The 23236-nt window shown below is 36.8% G+C and overlaps 1 protein-coding gene across 1 annotated transcript; it reads left to right on the top strand.

Moving 5' to 3' along the window:
* The first annotated feature begins 784 nt into the window (after nucleotides 1-784).
* On the top strand, nucleotides 785-15251 carry ptgs1 (prostaglandin-endoperoxide synthase 1). Its single transcript, XM_037680887.1, has 11 exons — nucleotides 785-844; nucleotides 914-967; nucleotides 4589-4705; nucleotides 4882-5022; nucleotides 6624-6767; nucleotides 6838-7019; nucleotides 7111-7194; nucleotides 8727-8973; nucleotides 11681-11967; nucleotides 13181-13328; nucleotides 14902-15251. Exons 1-11 carry the CDS (start codon nucleotides 838-840, stop codon nucleotides 15249-15251), a joined length of 1761 nt encoding a protein of 586 aa, XP_037536815.1. The 5' UTR covers nucleotides 785-837.
* The last annotated feature ends 7985 nt before the right edge of the window (nucleotides 15252-23236 follow it).

Here is a 23236-nt window from a genome sequence, read left to right as displayed (position 1 = left end):
TATTGATTCGACTGTGTGGACGGCACGGTGGCACAGTTGGCAGAGCTGTTGCCTCTCATTGAGAAGGTCAACGGATCAAATCCGGGCGGCGGCCTTTCTGTGTGGAGTTAATTTGCATGTTCTCTCCGTGCATGCGTGGGTTTCTAAAAAATGATCTATAAAAACAAACTTTGATTGATTTCATGATTTTCTGTCTTTTCAAAAACAGAAAACAACATTTCCTGGACCCACATGATTCTTTTACAGTCTTTTAAACCATTTTAGCATATTTTTTTTACTTGTGCCAAAAAGCAAATCATTACTAAAAATTACACAAATTAAAATGTTCATGTTTATGTTGGCTGTCTTGTGTGTAAAACGATCGGTGGAGTTCCAACTTTCATAGATTCTGATGTTTAAGTGAGCATTTTTAAAGCAGATATTATTTGCCTTGCAAAGGAAAACACTTTCAGTCCCACCATCTTTACTTTCAGAGCTCAGCACAGGACCAGTTGGAGCAATCTTCCAGCAGGTGGAGATCAAACACTTTGAGATTCTCCCACAGCTTCTGGCTCCTTTGCATGATCTGATGAACAAATAATTCACAGTTATAAGAAAGGTTTTGCCAGGTTAACTTGCAAACTAAACACTTCTTATGGGAGAACTGTTGCACGTCTGGTTGAGATTATTAAACACGTTGAAACTGCAGGAGTTTTTCTTTAATGCATTAAAAAGGAGGAAGTGGAGGAAACTGTGACCGCCCATTGTCGACACCATATAAAGCCGCTGAGATGGAGAAAGCAGCCCTGCTTCTCACAACAACACTGTGACAACTAATTTAATTCACTGTGAATAACCATGAAAGGTAAGTCCTCAAGCTATATAAGCTTATGCTGATAATAATCCAGTTATTAACGTTCTGGTATTTCAACAGAGGTGAGCTTCATCTGGGTGCTTCTGATGCTGCTGAGGAGCTCTTCATCTGCTGGTAAGGAATTATGTTTATTATCTTTTTTAATTAATGTGATTTTTTTTTTCTTTGGCATTTCATGGCTGAATCATGTGTGATTTACAAAGTACAGTACTGTAGTAATCCAGTTTTCTGATGTATCACTTTATTATGTGAACCATGTGGATCTTTGGCCTGATGTAACTTAAAGAATAAAATGTCCATCGTGTCACTTGTTGAACTGAAACAGACTGAGTTTCATCATATTCTCGCCTTTCTTCATTATATCTCATTATATGAGACTTAAAGTCTGCTTTTTTAAAGCTTTTCTTGTTATTGTTCATAAATATAGAGAATACAATAAATCACTAGCATTCCTTGAAATAATCCATATCATCTGTTTGTCTTTCATAGTTGTTTAGGTCAAACATTGGAAATACCATCACTAAAATAATAAACTTACTGTGTGACGTCACACTAGAGAATGTGTTGAGTATGATGCTCAGCTACTACCACGTCAAATGTTAACTCAGTATCTGTAAACCTGATGAGGCTAATTGGCTGTGGCAGCCATCTTGAACTGGATTGACTCCACAAGTTAAATGTTTATACAAGTACATCCAACGAATACTTTCTGAAGGTTTTGTTAAAGTCTGTCCAGTAGTTCGTGAGATATTTTGCTAACAGACAAACAGAGTTCACCACAAGATTTTCTTGGAACTTACAAACTCCACACAGAAAGGTCTCGAGCCGGGAGTTAAACCTGCAACCTTACTTTTCTTATCTTGCTTACTGAGTTATAGCCATTTTATGTGTTTAAGCTGTGTTTAATTGAGTTGACTCCAAATGTTAATCAGCCAGTGATTAAATTCTGAAAGTTTGATTAAAAGCTGTTCAATGATTCTTGACATATTTAGATACTGGTACAGCAAAAACAGAAAAAAAAAGCACACACACAATCCACCGCATGCAAAAGTTTGAAGTGCACACACTGAGCTCGTCTTTATGTTTATGCAGCCAAACTTCTTTCAGATATGAGAGTGGCTGCTTTTAAAACAAGTTGCAATGAAAGTCTGCTGAATATCTTCCTACCATTAAAAAAAATATAGTAAAAAAAAAAAAAAAAAACAGTGAAATTTTATTTCATTGTGCAACTTGACACTTTCTTCTTTTGAAAACGTGTGTCGATTATGCATGGACATTATCTACGCAGCGAATAAGGAGGGAAATAACGACGCAACGTCACTTTATCACCCTGAACTTCTGCAAGTATGAAGGAGGGACAGGAAGTCATCATACGACAAATGTTAACGGTACTGTATGTGGAAGTGGTTGGACCGCCTGATTTAGACATGCAGCTTCAGACTTAATGCAAGCTCCTTCATCTGGGTGGTTTTGCCCACTGGACCCAGAGTCACATCATGGTGTCCTTTAAGTTTTGTTACACAATATGATAACATTGTATAAGAGTTACAGCAGCAGCTCAGTTAGGGCAGTTTTAGTTTGAAAAGACAGATCTATTTAAACACGCGTCTGTATTCTAAATCATGCGACATGTTTTTTCAGTAAATCTGTGAGTCGTCAATCTGAAACTCTGACGGAGGCGGAACGGGCCTTTCAAGGTTCTTTATTGTCATTCGCATCACATGTGGTACATGAGGTGGAATGAAATTGTGTACTCAAGATCCCAGTTCAACCCAAAAAATATAAAGTACAAGAAGAAACAGTGTGCTGTACAAGGATCTAAGACACACATCAAGATACACGCTAAACGAACGCCAAAGGACGCGCCAAAGGAGCCAAGATACATGCTAAACACTAATAATGCAAATTAACAGAGTTTATTAAACAGCAGCCTGAACATGAGCCTGTATGAGCAGATTGGCATGAATACAGCAGCATAAAGGAATTGATAGCGTCCTACACCTTTAACAACTCTAGGCAAAGAGTAATTGTTTGAGTGTCTGATTTTGAATAAAATGTTTATAGAAACCACAGTTTATGTTGCTCTAAATAAAATGAATCTGTAAAGCATAAATATATTTTGCAATACAGCAAAAACCCTCACGATGTTCAACTTGACATTTTCTTAGAAATCAAGAGTTTCTCCTTCGTTGGAACAGATATCCTTAATGTGGTTTTTCATCTCTTTCTAAATACTTTACCGCTCCTTTCTGTGGTTTTAGGGTTGTTTTTTTTTTGTGCTCTTGGTTTATAAATCTTTTGATTTATGCATCAATTTAGATGTTATATGCTGCATAGCTAAAATTTAGTTTAATTTTCATACTGTCGATATATCTTCACAAGGTTTGAAAAGTGCTATACATGCACTGACAAATAAAACTCCACAGACACCTACATTTAACAGACCTATAACACTGACCTTTATGGCTCTGAAATCGTTTGTAAAAACTGTGAAAGTGCATTTAAAGGCTGCTCAACAGGTGGAGGTGGTGACAATGCACTTTGCACGTTAATATGACTTTTTTTCTCATCCTGACACTGCAAACTCTTGTGCTCGTCTTGTTTTTGTTGATTTCTCTTTGACCTTTAGTTGTATCCAGTTTTAGCAGAGGGAATGCAACGGTTGCACGTTAATCCTGGTCTGACTTGTTGGGTGACAGATTTCTGGATCAGTCTGGTGCAGCGTGTGACGTGAACGAGATTCTTTTATCCTCTTCTGGCTCATCTCATGTTCTCTCGCTCCTTTCATTTATTATTTACGTTAATGCTTCCCCAATATATCCAGATTGTTTTATTGTAAAGTTTGCAGACACTTTGGTTATTGCTTATTTGCATAATAATGTAAATTCTGATCATGGTCCTGAGTGAAAGACTCCTATTTAGACAACAATATGTCAGAAATTAAGAAACTATATTGCATTTTAGACAAAATATGTGATTTCAGGGTAACATTACAAAAAAATATAAATACTTGTCATGGAGGATGGACTGACTTTGAGCTCCAAACTGACTTGCTCTCCAAAAGGCCCACTAGCACCTATAGATTTTTGATCACAAGCTTTGTTCTTTAAAGTTGGGAGGACTGACCTTCATGTTCATGGGTTGTTGGTTTTTCTAATCAGAACAACCTGCAGGTCATCGTCAGAGTGGCAGGAATCAGCCTAAATAACCTGCCTCAACTCAATAAATGGAAAGTTTTTATTGAGGTCCAGTATTTCCCTGTTGAGCCTTATGGGTAATAAAGTTTAAACTGGTTCCATCTAGCCATAGATACCATATAGAGTAGTTTGCCTATTTGCAGAAAAAAAAAGTTGTTTTTTGCTGCTGTTGCAGTTGTAGAGCTTGGCGATTATCACTGCTTTACAAATATTTGACCCTAATAATAATAATAATAATAATGATAATAATAATGATAAAAAGACTACTTTCACGAATTTACAACTTTGCAGAATTTTATTTTATTTTATGTGTTTTGCTTGTTTAATTAATTAATGTTGCATTTATGTTCAATTATTTTGGACATTCAAATCATTTGATGTTCATGCTTTTTGTGTTTTTGTGCCTCTTTGTGTTTTACTATGAGTTTCAAATAATTTGGGATCGTTTATTGGTTTAAAGGATGATTTCAGCCTTTAGAAATTAATCATAAAGCAACTTTAATTCTAACAATATTTACCACTAAACTATTATTTTCAGTGAATCCTTGTTGCTACTACCCCTGTGAGAACTCAGGAGTGTGTGTGCGATTCGGACCAGAAGATTATAAATGTGACTGCACTCGCACCGGCTTCAATGGACAAAACTGCACCAATCGTAAGAAAATGATAAATCATCTTGGTTCACCTAACACACACACAAAAAATGGTTTATTCTAAAATAAATATTGCATTTATTGAAGTAATATTAACAAATGGTTGATGCGATGATTTATATCTGAGCATGTTTTGTACAAATGAAATGTCACACTTTGTTGTGATTTTGCTACGCAGCCGAATTCTGGACCAGAATTTATCTGATGCTGAAGCCGAGCCCCACTGTGGTCCACTTCATCCTGACCCATTTCAAGTGGTTCTGGGACCTGGTTAACAAGACTTTCCTGCGAGGCACCATCATGAGAATAGTCCTGACTGGTAAATTGGACTAATCACTTTATCAGCAGATCTACAGACCAGAGCAGAAACAGTTAATTTTCCCATCATTTACTTTGATCTACTAGTGCTATTTTCTTATTTTGGTGTTTTATTTTAAGAAAGCAGGACTTGCTTTTGTAATTACGATCTATGAAATATGTATTACAATGGTAGAAGTACAGAAATCTGATCTATATAACACTGAAATTTCAAAAGAAATCTGAAGTTTAAAAAGTAGCATTGAATAAGTCGTTGCTAAAATATATTTAAAGTTTCCTTGTGTAAAATTCATGCAGAAGCTGAGCTTTAATGCTAAGATGAAGTCTTGTTAAATCTGCTGTGATGTTTTATACTAATATCAATCAATATCAAGAATTGGCAAAAATCTGCTAACATCCCAACAATATTCTAATATAAACAAGCCAGTTATTAATTTTGGAAAATAAATTAAAAGTTGTTACATTTGTATTTGGTTATTATCACATTTCAAATTTTGAACGAAAGCGCAGTTTTTCCAACAAATTTAGCAATTTCCTTCTATTTCTGATTTAGTGTTAATTATATCACATCCTCTGATAAAAGTGGAATTTCTTGGCTCCATCAGCTGAAGACATCGTCACATTCACAGACCAGAGCTTATTAATGGGTCTATAGGTTAAAGCAACTCAGAAATGTTTTATAGGCAGGTTGAGTTATCTGCTTACTAAGAAATACAGCTTATTTTATTTACTTCATTTTCTTTTATAATAAATAAATAATGTTGTTTAGTGACTCTAATTTTCTAGCTGATAGTTGTGCTGTTTGATCAGCCCATACAGGTATATATTGCGCCTTAGATGGAGTTATGCTTATTATCCTCATTTACTGAGACTAGAAATGGACTCCTCGTATGAAACAACGTTCGTGAGTAGAACTGGATTAGTTTTTCTTGAGGACTTTTTAATCTGCCAGTTTAGAATCAGAACTGAAAAAAAATCTTTCAGATGAGAAGTGAAACAAAGAGCCCAGTGTATTCAAGCACTTTGGATTTGTTTGATATGGATTATTGATAGTGTTGGAGAAAAATATTCTAGTTTTATCCCACTTACTCTAAAGGAGCCACACTCGACAACGAGAAGATTTTTAACTGTCTTTTACTTGCAATGACAGGTTTTCAGGGCAGGTTACACAGATATACAGGAAGTACTTGCATTAAGCCCGGTCACAAGAATCTACCACGGGCAGTGTGCGAAGCTTGTTTGTGTACCTTATCAGTTCAGCCGAGCTCAAAGACTCGGAGGCGACCTTGGAGCGACAGTTGCTCGCTGCAGCTTCACCCTGCTCCTCATCCAGCTCTCTTTGCTAATCCAAACATATGGTTCATGGGCAGAGTTAACATTCTCAGCCATAGTAGATTAAAACAGCCATAAACATTGACCAAAAATTCCCCAACAAATAGCTTACTCCAGCACCACTAATATTTTACAACCGGAACAGTGGATTTTTTTGTTTGTTTCATGGCTCAACTTTGGTGCTCCCTGATCTTTCAGCAGATATTTTAAAGGAACATTTAAAGCAAGTTTCAGCAAATAACATAAAAGTCATGTGTACTTATATCACAGTGAGAAATGAACTTGTTCCAACTCCTCCAACCTACAATACCAAATACGGGTACCTCAGCTGGGAATCCTACCAGAACACCTCCTACTACACCCGACTCCTTCCTCCTGTACCTGAAGACTGTCCTCTCCCAATGGGGACTAAAGGTGAGACCACGACTGAGCACAGATCCTACACTGGTCCTGCACAGAGCTACAAATGTTCCTTCCTCTGCAGGTAAACTTGTTCTTCCTGACGTCATAATGTTGACTGAAAGATTTTTAAAAAGGCAGAAATTTAGGCCAGATCCTCAGGGCACCAATTTGATGTTTGCCTTCATGGCCCAACACTTCACCCATCAGTTCTTCAAGACAAGTCACAAAAGTAAAGGAGGCTTCACCAAAGCATTGGGGCATGGGGTGAGACACTGACGTGCATTCAAAAGCTGAAGCATTTTACACAGAAAGTGTAAAATGAATGTGTTGGATTTTTGTATTTTGTCTTATTTAGGTAGATGCAAGCAACATCTATGGAGAAGACCTTAAACGGCAGCATCAGCTTCGGCTTCATGAAGATGGGAAGCTAAAATATCAGGTAAAAAAAGACTAGCTAAAAGCTAGAGGGAGCAAAACACTGAAAGCTTCATGAAGCATAACACAAATTAAATGCTAAAAGAGGCAACATTCTAAAATTTTAGTGGCAAAAGGCTCACTAAAAGCATCAAAACGCCAAGTGCTAATTATAGCAAAAGGCTAGCTAAAAGCTAAATGTAGAAAGTAGCAACACACTACCTAAAACAAATTGTTTACAAGCCTAGCTAAAATTCAAATGTAGTGAAAAGATAGCTAAAAGTAGTAAAAGCTGGCTGAAAGTTAAATGTAGCATCTTGGTAGCGATAAGCTAAATGTAGCTAAATGCTAACTCAAAGCAGCAAATGATTAGCTACATGCAAAAGTAGCAAAAAGCTAGCCAAAGAGGCAACACATTAGGTAAAAGGTAAAGTAGTAAAATGGTAGCTAAAAATGAAAAAGTGGAATAAACGGACAAAAATTGAGAAAGTTTTGCTGAAGCAGATTTCAAAGAGAAGAATAATTTTCAAGGAATAAAAGAAATAATGTACAGAAAATATATGGAAATAAAAGTTAGCCTAAATATTTTTGAAAATTATAAAACTTACAAAAAAAACAAAAAGTATCAGCAAAAATCCATTGAATGCAGAAGTTTAGCTTCAATTTTTTTTAAAGCACAAAATATATAATAAAGAAAATGTTAGTGTTAATTCTGATATAGCATTCATATTATTATTAAAGGTATTGATCATCTAATAATATAGAAAAAAATTATCATAGTTTTTATAATTAAACATCGTGAACAACTGGACAATGTCACAACGACATTTTTAATATTTTAGCTTCAGTTTACCGTTGTTTTTTTTCCTATCAGGCTCATAAATAAGCATATTCTTTAATATATATATATATATACATATATAATTATATATATCTATATAATTATATATATCTATGTATAATTATTTATATATATATATATAATTATTTATATATATATATATATATATATATATAAGCATATTCTTTTGTAAAATGTAGTTTATCACGATAGAAAAAAAACAGACTTTTGACTGTAAATATAAAAATAATTATTTAAAATGTTGTCATTTTGCATGTTTTAAACACTAATGTGTCCTACATTTCTTTCAATGTTTGACATTAATTTTATACGCTGGAAAAGCTGAGTTTACCACTTCTTAAACATATGATCTGTCACGGGTGTGACTTCCTGTAAATGTTTTAAAACGTCAAATGTTTTTTAAGATAACACTAATGGTGGTTAAAAAAGAAATATCTGTCAGCCAGTTTGTGCTTTGCTGGGAACTGAAGACGCTTTATCGGACTGATTTTAATTGGAGATTAGCGTCTTTTACTAAAAGCCACATTCTCCACAGATGTTGTTTTACTGATACAGTGCATGAGAACTTTGTGACTTTTGAGGTTTTGACCAAAGCACAGAAAAGCCAACTCATGAAAGAACTTGTTAGTTGTGAATATAATTAATATGCAATGGCTTACAAACAATACTATGTTTTTGTAACGGACCTTCCACAGTTGATAAGTGGTGAGATGTACCCTCCTAAAGTGTCAGAGGTCCCTGTGCACATGGTGTACCCTGAAGATCTCCCTGCTGAACAACGCCTGGCCATCGGTCAGGAGATGTTCGGCCTCCTGCCGGGCCTCAGCATGTACGCCACCATCTGGCTGAGGGAGCATAACAGAGTCTGTGACGTCCTGAAGGCTGAACATCCCACATGGGATGACGAACAGCTTTTCCAAACCACCAGACTCATCATTATTGGTGAGTCAGCAGTTTTTCACAACAAACTTTTCACTTTGGTTTCCTTATCCCTGCTGATAGGGCTTCATTAAAATTTCAAGACCAAGAAATGAATTCAGCTTTCTTATATGAAACACATTTCATGCCTTCTGTGGCTCAATTTAAATGCAGTTTTGTGGATCAGGTTCCAACTTAAATTAAATCCGAAAGGTACTTTATCATGAGCCATGGTTGTTTATTTATTTTTGATCAGGAGAATACGCATTATTCACAATAAATGTGACTTTTTTCCCCCCAAAAAAGGAGAATTTTCATTCTTTAGCAGGTGTTAGATTTAAAAAGAACAACTAAATACTGATGCAAAAGAAAATACATTTTCTGTGGAAAAGCAGCATGAAAACTGAATGCAATACGGCCTGGCTAAAGAAGCTGAAACTGACTTAAAGCTAAAAGTAGAATACTAAACGAGCTAAAAGCCAAATGTATCAGACTACTAGCTAAAAGATTGATCCACATAGATTACACTTCTGCTGCTCGCCATGCATCATGAGTGAAACTTCATCATTTTACTACCATAAATAAACTTACCTAATAAATGTAACAGCGCTTACAGTGTGCATAATTAACAAAAAATACAGATATAATAATGGTGTTTACCTAAACATCAAAACAGGACTTTCTGCTTTGACTCCGGTGAAAAGTTTAGATGAGCTGCAGATTTGTAGCTATCATGATCTCAAGGTTTAGAACCCACGTGCAGGCAGACACAAGAGACTCCCAGGCAGAAATAAAAAGTGTATGTTGTATAAAAATATCCTCTTTCCATCTTACTTACTCAAAGAAGCCACACTCGAGGACATGAGAAGATATTTTAATCGGTTTTACTTGCAAGGGCAGACTTTCACTCACTGGTTCCCACAGACATGAGAATCTGCACCGGGCAGTGTGCGAGAATTATTTTTAAATATAAGCTTATCAGCTGTCACAGACAGAGACAGGCCCTGATGATCTCAACCTCATCCAGCTGCACGTGCAGGATCAAATCAGCTCTTCTCTGGCAGAGAAAAGAACTCTCTGGCAACTCAAAGTTAACATTAGTAGTGATGATGTTCTATCCCTGCTTTGCTCTTTGCGGAACCTTTTTCAGAGCCCTTTTTTGCACACCTTCTGACTTATCTGAATCTGGACCTGGCCTTGGAAGGCGGACTATCTCAAATTTCTCCTTGGATGTTATAGAAACAAAGACGCTCTGTCTCCCTCCCTTCCCCAAGGTCCTGGACCTGTGATAGAGCTCAACCGAGTTGGCTGATAAACAAACACCTCTTATCGGGACTATGGCTGGGTGGGGATGGGTGCTCTGGACTGTGCTGTGCTACGACCTTCCCTCAAACGCAATGCCTCCACTGGCCTCCCTCGCCTCCCTTGGCGCAGCAACTTAGGAAATGCGAAGGTGCCAAGGGCTGCGTCACTCACCTGGCAGCTGTGCTGGGACCCCCCACCCCCTTCATACGCATATGTATTATGTCTATTTATGTTGCTTTGCTGTGGTAGATGTTTCTGATGCCTCAAACTGTGCTCTGTCAAGGACATGGTGTGAGAGATCTTTTTTTAATACCTCTATCCTTATGTTCGCTTCCCTTTTTCTTATCTAAGCAATAAGGGCAGTGCATCTTAGAAGCTACAGCCCCCTGTACAATTCTGTCCAGCTTTAGGACAGCTGTACGGAAAGTAATTTTGTTGTACTTCACTGTGCAAGGATTATAAAAGCATTCTGATTCTGATAAACTGTCCATAAACCTTGATCGAAAATCCCCTGACAGTATATATATTTAAACACAAGCAAAAGCTGTCAGGCCATCAAAACTTACATGGAGGAGGGAGATGATGGAGGAACAGAATGTGACAGGCTTGGAAGCACAATCCACAGACAAAGGAAAAACACAGAGACGCTGAATCTATGGGGAGACTAATAACGTGAATGACAAATATCTGGGGTAATTAGAATTGGAGACAGGTGAGACAGGAGCTGAACAACCGGGATGAAAAACACCAGGGAGTGCAAAAGACATACAAAAGACATTACTGGGCAAAAACAGATTCCCACAGTAGCTACTTGTAGAGGATTACTGTAACTGAAGATCTCTGAATGAACTGATTCAAACAAGGCCACAAAGACTGCAGAGCTGTGAGGTTTTGTGTTGTTTGTTCTGTTGAAGAAGTGTTTGTATACATTACATTGCCCATTAAGTTATCACCTGTCTACTGCAGTGCATACTAATTAGGGATTTAAATATTAATTTGTCATAAAGGTACATTGGATGATTGCTTCCTGAAGGATTCAATAAAATCCATTCTGTGAATGATACAGATAAAAGAACACATGGCACCAGGCCACCTGCCTTTCAAGGCAGCACTCAGCTTGTGTTTAGATTAGTGTCCGTAGCAGTCACACACATTGCTTTAACTCAGTCAGTTTTATATCAATTGTGCTACAGGTTGGTGTGGTAGTAGCTGAGCATCATCCCAAACACATATTCCGAGCTCTATTACATCATGCAAGCTCTTTGTTTAAAACTTTAGCATTTAGGGGAGCAAGCAACACTTGATGCTAAATTCTACAACAGCCACTACTGCTGTGATGTTCGATTTAAAAGTCTCATCCTTATCAGTGTTTCATTGGTCTTTATTTAAGTTTATCACCTTAACTGATATTAGTTTTTGTTCTCAGGTGAGATAATCAACATCATAATTGAAGAGTATGTGCAGCACCTGAGCGGTTACAACCTGAAGCTTACGTATGACCCCTCCCTGCTCTTCAACGTGCGCTTCCAGTACACTAATCGCATCGCCCTGGAGTTCTGCCATCTCTACCACTGGCACCCACTGATGCCAGACAGCTTTCTCATCGACGGAGATGAAATCCCATACTCCCAGTTTTTATACAACACCACTGTCCTTGTGCATTACGGTGTGGAGAAGCTGGTGGATGCTTTCTCTCGGCAGCCTGCAGGACAAGTAATAAAATATCAGCCTGTAATAGTGTGAAAAAAGCATTTGCACGCAAATGTTTATTTGATTTTTTTAAGTATGCCACCAACAAAAGAAATATAAACGTTTGTTGCACACCTTTTAAAACACATGTACACGTTCGCACCAAAAAATAAAAATCATTGGATGTTTTCATCAAGTATGGCTCCAACTTTAAATTCATTTACACAAGTAAATATATATATGAACACAAGCAAGATGCCATTTTAGACAACCTGATTGTATCAGGAAATTTTGGATTGCTGATTGGTTCAAACAGTTCAATGTTTTTATTGCCAAATAATCAGAACTGTCAAATTTTCATCTCACAAAAAATATTTCTGCTTTTTCTTTGCATTTTGCTTTTATTTAATGATTTTCACAGCTGGACCAAGTCTCTATAAACGATTAGACCGAACGGTTTTGTTTTTCCAAGTGAAAGCGTGCGACACAAGAATTAAAATGTGAGCACATCTTATCTTAAATAGCCATGTGCTATCTCACCACCAAAAGTCTCAGAGGTTTCCTTCTCAGTCTTGCAGAATTGTTGCAGCATACTGTCTAATGGCTGCCTGTGAGATGCCCCAATGAGTAATACATTTATAACTGGGTCCTAACAATAACACATAGTTCATGCAAGCTCATTTTGCCTTTAGAGTGATCCTTTTGGTTTGTTTAATTTGCCAGGACTGACGCATTGTTGCTGATAAGTCAACCAGCTCATTAGACTCACATGCACCACACAGACACCCAGATATACGACAGGAAACACCACAGGGGAAGTTGTGTTTGCCGTTCCTCATCTGCGGAGGACTCTTGTATTTAGCAGACTCGTTGCTGACCTGCTAAGTGAAGCCAGGCTTCTTCTAAAGATTAAATTCTTTCCCAGAGTAAAAGTGACTTTTCCACAAGCTTATAAAAGCTGTCCAATACATGTCCACTCCATTTTTTATCAACTAGAGTCATAAAACTAAAAAAACATCACATTTGTAGGTCTATTAAACAAACTTGTCCACATCAAAGTTCACTTCCTTTTACAAATACTTCCTGTAAGTTTAATTTTTGAGATGTTATCGCTCTGCTCTTTGCAGAGAACAAAAGAAGTTCATTTGGTGTTTCCACCCATCAAGCAACAAGGAAAGATACTTTTCTTTGTTTTTCGTCAAAAGAACATTCTGGTAACGCACTTTTTGTCTTTTAGATTGGGGGAGGTCGCAACATCCATGAGTTGGTGCTTAGAGTGGCACAAACGATAATCACAGAGGGCAGATCTGCTCGGCTGCAGCCTTTCAATCAATACAGGAAAAAATTCAACCTGAAGCCGTACGCATCCTTCTCTGAGTTAACTGGTAAGATGACTAAATGTAAACTTTTATTTTGCAGCATGCACCATTACAGGAAACAATGAGTTTCTGATCTCATGATTCTGGATTCTTTGTCTTATCTGATATATGGATTTAATTTATTTTTTTTGACGTTGCTGTTTTTTTGTGTTTTCTTTTGTTCATCTTTTGACATTGTCTCCTCCAGTCATTGGGTCTTTGTCCCTCAGTCAGTCCTGATGTCCAATTCTTGACATTCACCTCACACCTATTCTTCAGACTCATTAAGCTGAGCGGTCACCATTCTCCTTATCACTCCCTACCTGTTTATTCTTTCCATCTTCACTTCAGTTAATTATTTTGTTTGTTTCACTGACAAGCTGCTTTGGGCTCCTTAGGTTTGTCGTGTTCCTCATTTTATTTGTTGCCATGTCAGCTTTTTTGTTGTTGTTTGTTTTGTCATTATCTATCTTGTTCGAGTTCTCATGGGAGTCTGCATGTTTGGGCCCTATCTTGACCAAATATATAGACACCTGGATTAATTTGAGTGTTTGTATGGCAGCATGTTAATTTCTAAAAGATGCCTCAGGTGGCTATTCATAACAACAATTAAAATGTTTGGAAAAATGTGAGATACTCTTTTACGAAGTCGAATGTTTCAAGGTTATTTGTGAAGTTCTGTAGGCAAAAAGTTCTGTGAAACAATGGCACTAATGGAGAAGGCCTAAATATCCTTCATCATAAACTGTGATCTGGAAAGAATTAATAGAGAATTACTTTCTAAATATTTGTGTGTGTGTGTGTGTGTGTTTGTGTGTCTCACTGTAGAACTGGTAATGAATTTGATTGGGGTGTTTTGAACCATCTAGAGCTGATGGAGCGAGACCCAACTAACACCAAATGTCCACACTAGAACTACGCCGCTCAGGGTGGCTGCATGTTGGAGTATTCAATTCAACCTTCATTTACACAGATTAATCCCATTGAGCCTCGGGGACTCATTTATAAGAGAGAAATGAGTTTAACAAAGAGTGATGACAACAGTGGACAACAAAGAACTTATTATTTAAAACTTATAAAACTTATTAGATTTCTTTGATTGTTTTTAAAAGAGGGGGATAATTTGAGCATCAAATTTAAAGTCAACATCAAATACTAATTAAACATTTATTAATGTATGCGTCACGCTGAAACAAACAAACAAAAAAAAAAACATTTTTAGTGGACCAAACAAAGTGATCTTTGACGTGTCTTTAAATTGTTTCGGACAAAATTTTATGTCTGAATGACATCCTGCAACATTTTCAGTGTTGCTGGGTTCTTTAGATTTTTAGGTAGATATAGTTGAGTATCATCTGCGTAAAAGTGCACCATGGATTCCCATATTGTAACTTAGAGATCCAAACTGTGCACATAAAAGTATTTTGTGATAATAACTGGGTTCTAAGACAAAGCAAAATAAACTGATAGAAAATAATATATTTTTATCCATGATTTTTCATCAAGCTAAATGTCTATAGTGGTCAAAGATCTTTCTCAAAAGGGTCAAAACTCCATTGTAGACGATATAATTATTTTCTGATTTTCTATTTGTCAACAGATGACACAGAGATGGCTCATGGTTTGGAGGAACTCTATGGAGACATAGATGCTCTGGAGTTTTATCCTGGTCTCATGCTGGAGAAAACTCGCCCTAATTCCATTTTTGGTGAGAGCATGGTGGAGATGGGTGCTCCGTTCTCCCTGAAAGGCCTGTTTGGAAACCCCATCAACTCCCCTGAGTACTGGAAGCCCAGCACCTTTGGAGGTGAGACGGGCTTCAGCATCGTCAAAACGTCAACCCTGAAGAAACTGGTGTGTCTCAACACCAAGTGGTGTCCATATGTGGACTTCCATGTACCAGGGAAAGAGGAGGAGGCAGAACCGAGGAAACCTTTAATGGAACTTTGATGAAAACCCCCTGCTGATCTTTATTATATTAGCATTGTGACCAGGTTTATGTTCTAACAAGAGAAACAGACATTTACTACTAAATGCATCAGTGGGTTGAATCCTATTTCCATATTAAAGCATGTCTACCTCCTAAAAACACAGCTGAAAAATTATTTGATCGGGTAATCAATGCATCTACATATATTCATTAGAAAAGTTATTTAAATCCTGAAATTGTCAGTGTTTTAATATATTCATTCAACCTTTATTTATACAGGTTAGTCTCATTGGGTCTAGAGGACTTGTTTACAAGAGAGACATGTGCATATATATATATATATATATATATATACTATGCATAAATATATGGCTTTTTGATTGTGCTTTGATGCTTGTGTTGTCCATCCCTGATCTTTGAGGGCCACCATCCTGCACGTTTTAGATGTTTCTATGCCTCAGCACACCTGATTTGAATGAATGAGTGATGAACAGGTTTCTGTAAAACCAGAGAACGTCTGAAGAGGTAATTCAACCATGAAGTCAAATGTTGGAGCAGGAAATCATCTAAAACATGCATTGGTTCTCGAGGACCAGGACTGAATATAACTGTGCACGGAGGCTGTTACAGCGTTCTCAGTTTAATTTCAAATGTTTATGGATATAATGAAAGTTAAATCTTACAGTTTACAGTAATAAAGAAAAAAAATCAGAATATTTTTGTCTGCATTGATGTGTGAGCACACATGTTGTATTGTGTATATGATTCATGGTACAGTTTATTTTAAAACATTTGATATTACAACGAGAAAAGCTTTTCATTGCCAGTCTTCATTTATTACTCCTACATCCAGTTTGTGTGCACTTTTTCTTTGTTGATTTTTTTTAAACATCTACCGTTAATCACATTTGAGAGACAATTCTATGGATTGGCATTTCTTTAAAAGGATTATTTATTTGGTATATATTAGCTGCTTTCAGTTGAACTGTTAACAGACGTGAAGAATTTTCTATCTAATCTAAATATGATGGAATTAAACAAATACTGCAAAAAATAAACATAATTTTTTTTTGGTCAACTTTACACTGACACTATTTTGTAACTGTATTTTATGTATTTACATATAATGTTGATCATTCGGTTATGTTGGCATCCTCCTTTCTTAAGCACGCAAGCATTCATTTTCTCACCTCATCAGTTTTTGACACTAGAGCTTTTTAAGTGAATCACACTTTTCTGTACATGTCGAGTAATTTAACTTAGAACATTTTCTTCCTCCACCAGGGAAAGTAGTTCCTTCTTTAAAGTCACATTCACAGATGCTCTAAAGATATTTGATGTTAATCTACTCAGAAATCTCTTCATTTATTTATTTTATATTTAGTTCCTAACCAAAGATACTATTGGATTTAAAGACTTATTTTTTATCACATTTATGCACAAACATCTCATGAAGATGATAAGTATTTTACCACATTTAACTGTTTATCTGTTTCCATCTGTGGTTGGAAAGATGAGCTTCAAAGAGTTAGCTTTATTTAGGTTTTATCCATTATCTTTACTTAAAGACATCTGATGGTGAAAGATTAAACCAAAACTGATCAGTCAATCTTTGTATTCATGTCATGCATAAAACCGTGCCTTCTTCTTAGAATTCAATAAGCAACAAAAAAAATTAATAAAAACTTCTTGACGTTTGCTCTCTAAACATCTTTAAAAACTATTGAAAATTTATGCAATATGCGGCGTTCTATTTTACAATAATTAAAACACGTCATCAACAACCATGGCTGTCTTCATTTTATACAAAACATTACTTCATATCACAAAGTTCATGCTCAATAATCCATGTATACAATCCAACATTTTTCAGTCAGGTCATCTGGACAGTTTTTTTTTTGTGCTGAAACATTTCGCCTTCAATCCAGAAGGCTTCATCAGTCAAGGAAACACACAACAGAACTGATTCTTCCCCCAACAGCTTACTCCAAAGTGGAACAAACCAGTTTTGTTTGTGATAAGATGGTCTCTTAGGTACGCCCCCTCCTCCATTGCCGGCACCCTTCCTTGTTGACAGTCGTGTCAAACTGGTTGATTGTATACATGGATTATTGAGCATGGACTTTGTTGTTTTCAACCAGTTTGACACCACTGTCAACAAGGAAGATTGCCAGCAATGGAGGAGGGGCGTACCAAAGAGACCATCTTCTCACCAGTTCCACTTTGGAGTAAGCTGTTGGGGGAAGAATCAGTTTTGTTGTGTTTCCTTGACTGATGAAGCCTTCTGGATCGAAGGCAAAACTTTTCAGCACAAAAAAAAAAAGAAACTGTCCAGATGACCTGATTGAAAAATGTTGGATTACTTCATATACTAAAATATCAAACTAATCCTGAAGATAAACTCATAGCAGTGTTTGACCACTAGTGTTTAAATGTTAATTCCACCTGTGGTCATTGTTATATGTGTTTAGAAGTAATATTAAAAATCAAATTTGAAAAAAGACCAGAACTTTTTCCCCCTTTTTAACTTTATGACACACTCACTTTATATATACTTTACAAGAATACTTTTTAATATAGTAACATTTCCAGTCAAAGTTAAAGTTTTCAAACATTTCTTAATGTTTTTTTTTTTTACTTTATTAGCTGCTATTCTGATAAAATATTGAGCCTATCCAAATTACTGTTTAATGTAAGATAAGTTGAGGAAAATCACTCTAATCAAAATGTGTGCATGAAAGCCTAAAATGCTGAAAGAGATGTACGAGTACACAGCAGATACAAAATATATAACAGATTGTGTTTGAGTTAAAGTAATACGTTGTTACAGCTTTGGTCTGTAAATGCTTGCTGCCTCACTAAATGAAGTCTCATCTCCTGATAAAAGCGTCACATCTTACAACGGTTTTATCAACTCGTATCTGATTTACACGTAAATGTGTGGTTACAAAACTGCATGTCACGGAGGCAATAAAGCTGCACACAATAAAGATTCTACAAACTCACGTTTAAATAAATTCACAGTGAAGGTTCTGTGATTTTAGTCAAACTGAAACTGAGGGTCTTTAAACGTTTTAATGTTTATCTTAAAGTTTTACTGCATTTGTTTAATTACCACTTTTATTTGCGGTTGTGGCCTCTTTGCCTTTTATTTCTTGCACGTGTAGACTTGTAGAAGAAGTGCTACTTTTTGAATTTGACACAAAACAAACAGATCTAAGAATGTTTATTATGTTCAGACTGTTGAGACACAACGAGCACAATGTTAGTTGTACACGACTTTAATTATTTATGGTCCGACTCGTTTTGTACTCGTATAGGTGAGAAATGATTCTACCGGCCTCTGCTGGTTTCATCAGGAAAACGAACGATCCATCCATTATCTTTACCCGCTTCTTCCTTTTCGGGTCACGGGGGTCACTGGTGCCCATATCCATCACTGTGCGAGAGGTGAGGGCCTGGACAGGTCTCCAGTTCATCAAAGAGACACATAGAGACAAACAAGACAAACAACCGTTCACTCTAGGAACAATTTAGATTTACCAATCAGCCTAGCATGGATGTTTTTGGCCTGTGGGAGGAAACCAGAGGACAGGAGAAAACACATACATGCACGGAGAGAACATGCAAACTCCACCCAGAAAGGTCTCCTGTCGGGATTCAATCTCCTGACTTTCTTGCTGAGAGGCAACAGCTCTACCAACTGCACCACCGTGCCGCCACAAATAAATGATTTTAGATGCATTTATTTATTTGTTCATTTTGCAGCAAAATAACTCTGTCACTGTGGAAATGTGAACATTTTAGCTACTAGAAAGCAACAAAAAACTTTTTTTTTAGCTTTTCACTCATAGCTTGCCTGCTTATTGGCACAGATTTGATGCATTTGCTTTTCCATAGTATAAAACACTAAAACACCAGTCACAGTTCTGTGTAACAAACATATCCACGCTCATTTTTAACATTATAATAGCTACAATCTAAATTATGTTTTTCTGTTTTGCCCGTTGTCATTTTTCTCCACACCCTCAGTAAAACCATCTTTCTCCTTCACATTGCAGTTTTAAAATGTCCCGTCCTCTGCTCATCCTGCGTATTTCAGTCTTATAAATCTGTTAGGTTTATTTCAGGACAGGTTTTCCGTTGAATTCTTGCCCTTTGTTGAAATTAACTCAGTGATCTTTTCAGAGTAAACCAAAACAACCCTTTTCTGCTGTATCTTTGCGATAGTTTTCATTTAAAGAGTTCTTGAAAATCACAACAAAAACACGTAGCAAATTAAATTATTATTATTATTTTTTAAACAGATAATACAGCCTGGTACACACTGTGTGTACCTGATACTTGCAGGGTAAATACTGGTTATGTAACTGGTTTGTACCAGATATCTACATTAATTTTCAAATAATTAATCAGAAAGTACTTATAAATCTAGGAATTTTTAAACTTTGAGTTCACAAAAGCAGACTTTTTAATATATATAAAATGTATATTCAATCAAAGAGTTTAGGTGAAATGGTTTAATGTTTATTGATGAAATGATTTACCTCCTTTGGTTAAAAAAATAACAGTCAAGTACCTTAAGACAGATTATGAGCTGACTTAGTTGTTCACAATTAAAAAAGTTAAAATAAGTATTAAAATAAAGTATCCTTGGCTGTTTTGCTAAAGAAAGACATATATGTTTTTTTTTTTTTTTACTAAATCACAAATATAAAGTCAACGTGAAGTTGAAAAAGTACTAAAATAATTCTAAACATGCACATTTCTCTTTCATTTATGTTTCAGTGATAACGAGTTAAAGCAAAAATAAATAAATAAACCTCATGGTAAAGCTGCCAACAGGAGAACAGAAAATGCTTTTCTAAAGCTATAAAATACAAAACGTCCATATTTTTTCATGATTTAACCAAACCAGCTTTACCTGAAACACATTTTAATTATTCACTCCAATCATTTGGTTGGTAAGAATCTTCAGTTCTTCATCTCACGTGATTATTTAATTTTTTTACCCATAAACTTCTGTTAGCTCCTTATAAATTATCGCCCCACAGTCAGGAAACTATCACATATCTACAAACCATACATGAACTGGTCCCAGTCCTTGAGATGGACAACAGTCCGTTTTTACTACAGTACTGTGCAAAAGTTTTAAACTAAAGAGGACAAGTCAATGGACAAACTTCTGAAACCTGAGTGAATTAAATACCTAAAATTCCTTGAATTTCAATTCAATTCAATTCAGTTTATTTATATAGCTCCAAATCACAACAAAGTTGTCTCAGGGCACTTTACAGGAACATTCACAAACATAAAAGCCAATTAGTAAAGTTCTCTATCTAAGGAATCCAGCAGACAAGCTGAATCTTCACTTCGTTGCAGTCTCCCATCATCCCATGATGAATGCATATCACCTGCTGCCTTTCATCGCAGAGTTTTAGACTAAGATCAATGTTGCCATGTTGATCCCCAATTGCTCCCCGGGCGCTTTCAGTAGCTGCCCACTGTTCCAACTGGGGGTGGATGGGTTAAATGCAGAAAGCCACGTTCGCCATTGTATGGGAACACACAATTATGACAACACATTATTATTATTGAGCAAACCTTGAAAATATTGTTATGTTTTATGCAATATCACGAGTTGCCGTGTACTGAGTATGTGTTATGAATGACTCTTAGTTACTACCACAGTACTTACCTCAATATCTGTAAAACCAATTGAGATGAAGCCATTTTTGTGGTGGCTAATATGTATAAATATAGGGGATCAGTCTCAGCTACTAAAAAGTGTTATTTAAGTTGGTTGTCTGTGGCAGCCATCTTGAATTGGGTTGACTCAAAAAAGATAATCAGTTGTAGATACACACCCAGAGATTATTTCCTGCATGTATCAATAAAATCCATAGAGTGGCTCGTGAGATATTTTGGTAACCCACACACAGACAAAAAACATTATCACCTGCCTTTGTCTTTCAGAGATAACTACTGAGTGAGAGATCTTTAAATAATTGTAAGAAAGTGTGGATCTGTTGAAGGAAATTAAAAAATATATATGGGTTGACTCAAGACTTTTGCACAGCACTGTATATATTCAAACTTTCTGTGCTTGGGTCCATTTTTCACTTAAATGACTGTCACATAAATTCTCACCAGTCCAACCAAAGAGCTAAAGATTTCCATAGAAATAAAAAGTTATAATTAAACAGATAAAAGAGTTGAACCGTTTCCTCACACGTCAGGAGTTTTTGGTGCTCGTGTTCTGGTCAGGTTCGTCTGGAGCTACTTGGTGTGATGAAACCTGGCAGTCGATCGGTCATCGCTCTCTTTGCTGTTGAATAACGGGGGGCTAAACAGAGGCGCAGTCACTGAGGTCGAACTGGAAACCGGACTGATGTGGGTGCTGGCGTTTACTGCCGTGGAAGCAGTGGCTGATGGGTAGAACTGGACATCGACTGCAACCGTCGTGAGGCCCAAAGAGAGATGATGGGAGAGTTGCAGTGGGGGGTTACCATGTGAAATGCTGAGGCTGTGGTGCACGGGGGCTGCAGGTGACTCAGCACTTTGAAAGGTTAAAGAGGAGTGAAGGGTGTCGTCACACCTGGATGGTGGGGACGGGGAAGGAGGGGGGAAGGATGACGGAGGAGGCAGAGCGTCCTGGCATGGGCTGTAGTTGTCCCCCGTGTGGCTGGTCCAGTCCTCAGCACACTGCAGCTGGATGCTGGGCTGAGACAAACTGCATCTCTTATCGTCCTCCAGGGACGGATCGATCTGAAATAACATGTAGAAGCCATGATTTTAACGTTAGTTGCTAAAAGTTTCTTAGGAATGGAGCAAAATCAATATTATTTTGTGAATTCCACAGAATATTTTAGAGAGTTCTTCATTCAGATCAGCACTAAAAGTTTCACATTTCAATGAGTCTCTGCTGTTGTGTTGTGTTAATATTCTGTCCAGGACAGAGCAAATCAAAAAATAAAAACCATTGGACCTATATTTGGCTGAAGATATTTTGCTTGTTTGTTCTTTTCCTTGTTCTGTTCTAGTGGCTGTGGTATGTTAGTGGTCAGTCCTGAGGCTGCAGGTTTGAGAGCTTGTTGTATCAGAAAAAAAAACATTCGGTGTAAAACGGATTACCAAATCTTTCAAGTGAGTTTGCTCGCTGTGGTGATGCCTGCAAAGAGAAGTATCCAAAGGATCAATAACGTTACAATCTACAAATTTTACAATAACACTGAAATGTTTCTGTCCCTTTTCCTTCCCTTCTGTTTTTGTGGGGACATTTGGCCTGATGGTGTAGACGTCTGATGACAGATTTGAGTGAGACTCAAACAGAAGGTACTGTGTGAGTTGGTTTTATAAAAACTTTAGCTTTGAGACTTCATTTCCCCCCCGTGTCTACTAAAGAGTCCAAAAACGTCAGCTTGCTGTTGTTAGCATCCTCTGAACTTCATGTTCTCGACAGAGTTGATGCATTTGGTGAAAGCCCAGTTATTGTCTTCATAGCTAAACCAGTGGGTTGAAGATGGCTCCAAGGGAACCCCTTGTATTTTTTGATGTCACTAAACTCTTCACTTGTTCAAGTTAAAGTTTCACTACTTTTTGTCTGTCTAAACAGATCTCACTTGTAAAATGAGTCTTCGAGGCTCACTGTGATTTATCTGTCTAAATAAAGGTTGAATGAATGAAAAAAGTGTTTGTCATTCGCATCACATGTGGTACATGAGGTGGAACCGCATCTCTTATCTCAAGGTTCCAGTTACACCCAAAAATAAAGAAAATATAAAGTATAAAAGAAAGGATCTAAGATATTCACTAAGATATATGCTCAACACTAATAATGTAAAACAACATGGCGTAACAACAGCAGCCTGAACATGAGTCTGTGATGAGCAGATGGGTATGAATGAATACAGCACCATGAGATAATCAGCAGCATAAGATCAGCAGCATGGCTAATCAGCAGCACCGATAAGCCACAAATCACCAATTAAAATGGAATTACAGT

This window comes from Nematolebias whitei, chromosome 8 (genome assembly GCF_014905685.2).
Source record: "Nematolebias whitei isolate Nwh7 chromosome 8, NemWhi1, whole genome shotgun sequence".
NCBI lineage: Eukaryota > Metazoa > Chordata > Actinopteri > Cyprinodontiformes > Rivulidae > Nematolebias > Nematolebias whitei.
Note: the sequence above shows the minus strand (reverse complement) of the source record. Positions and strands in the feature narration are given on the sequence as shown.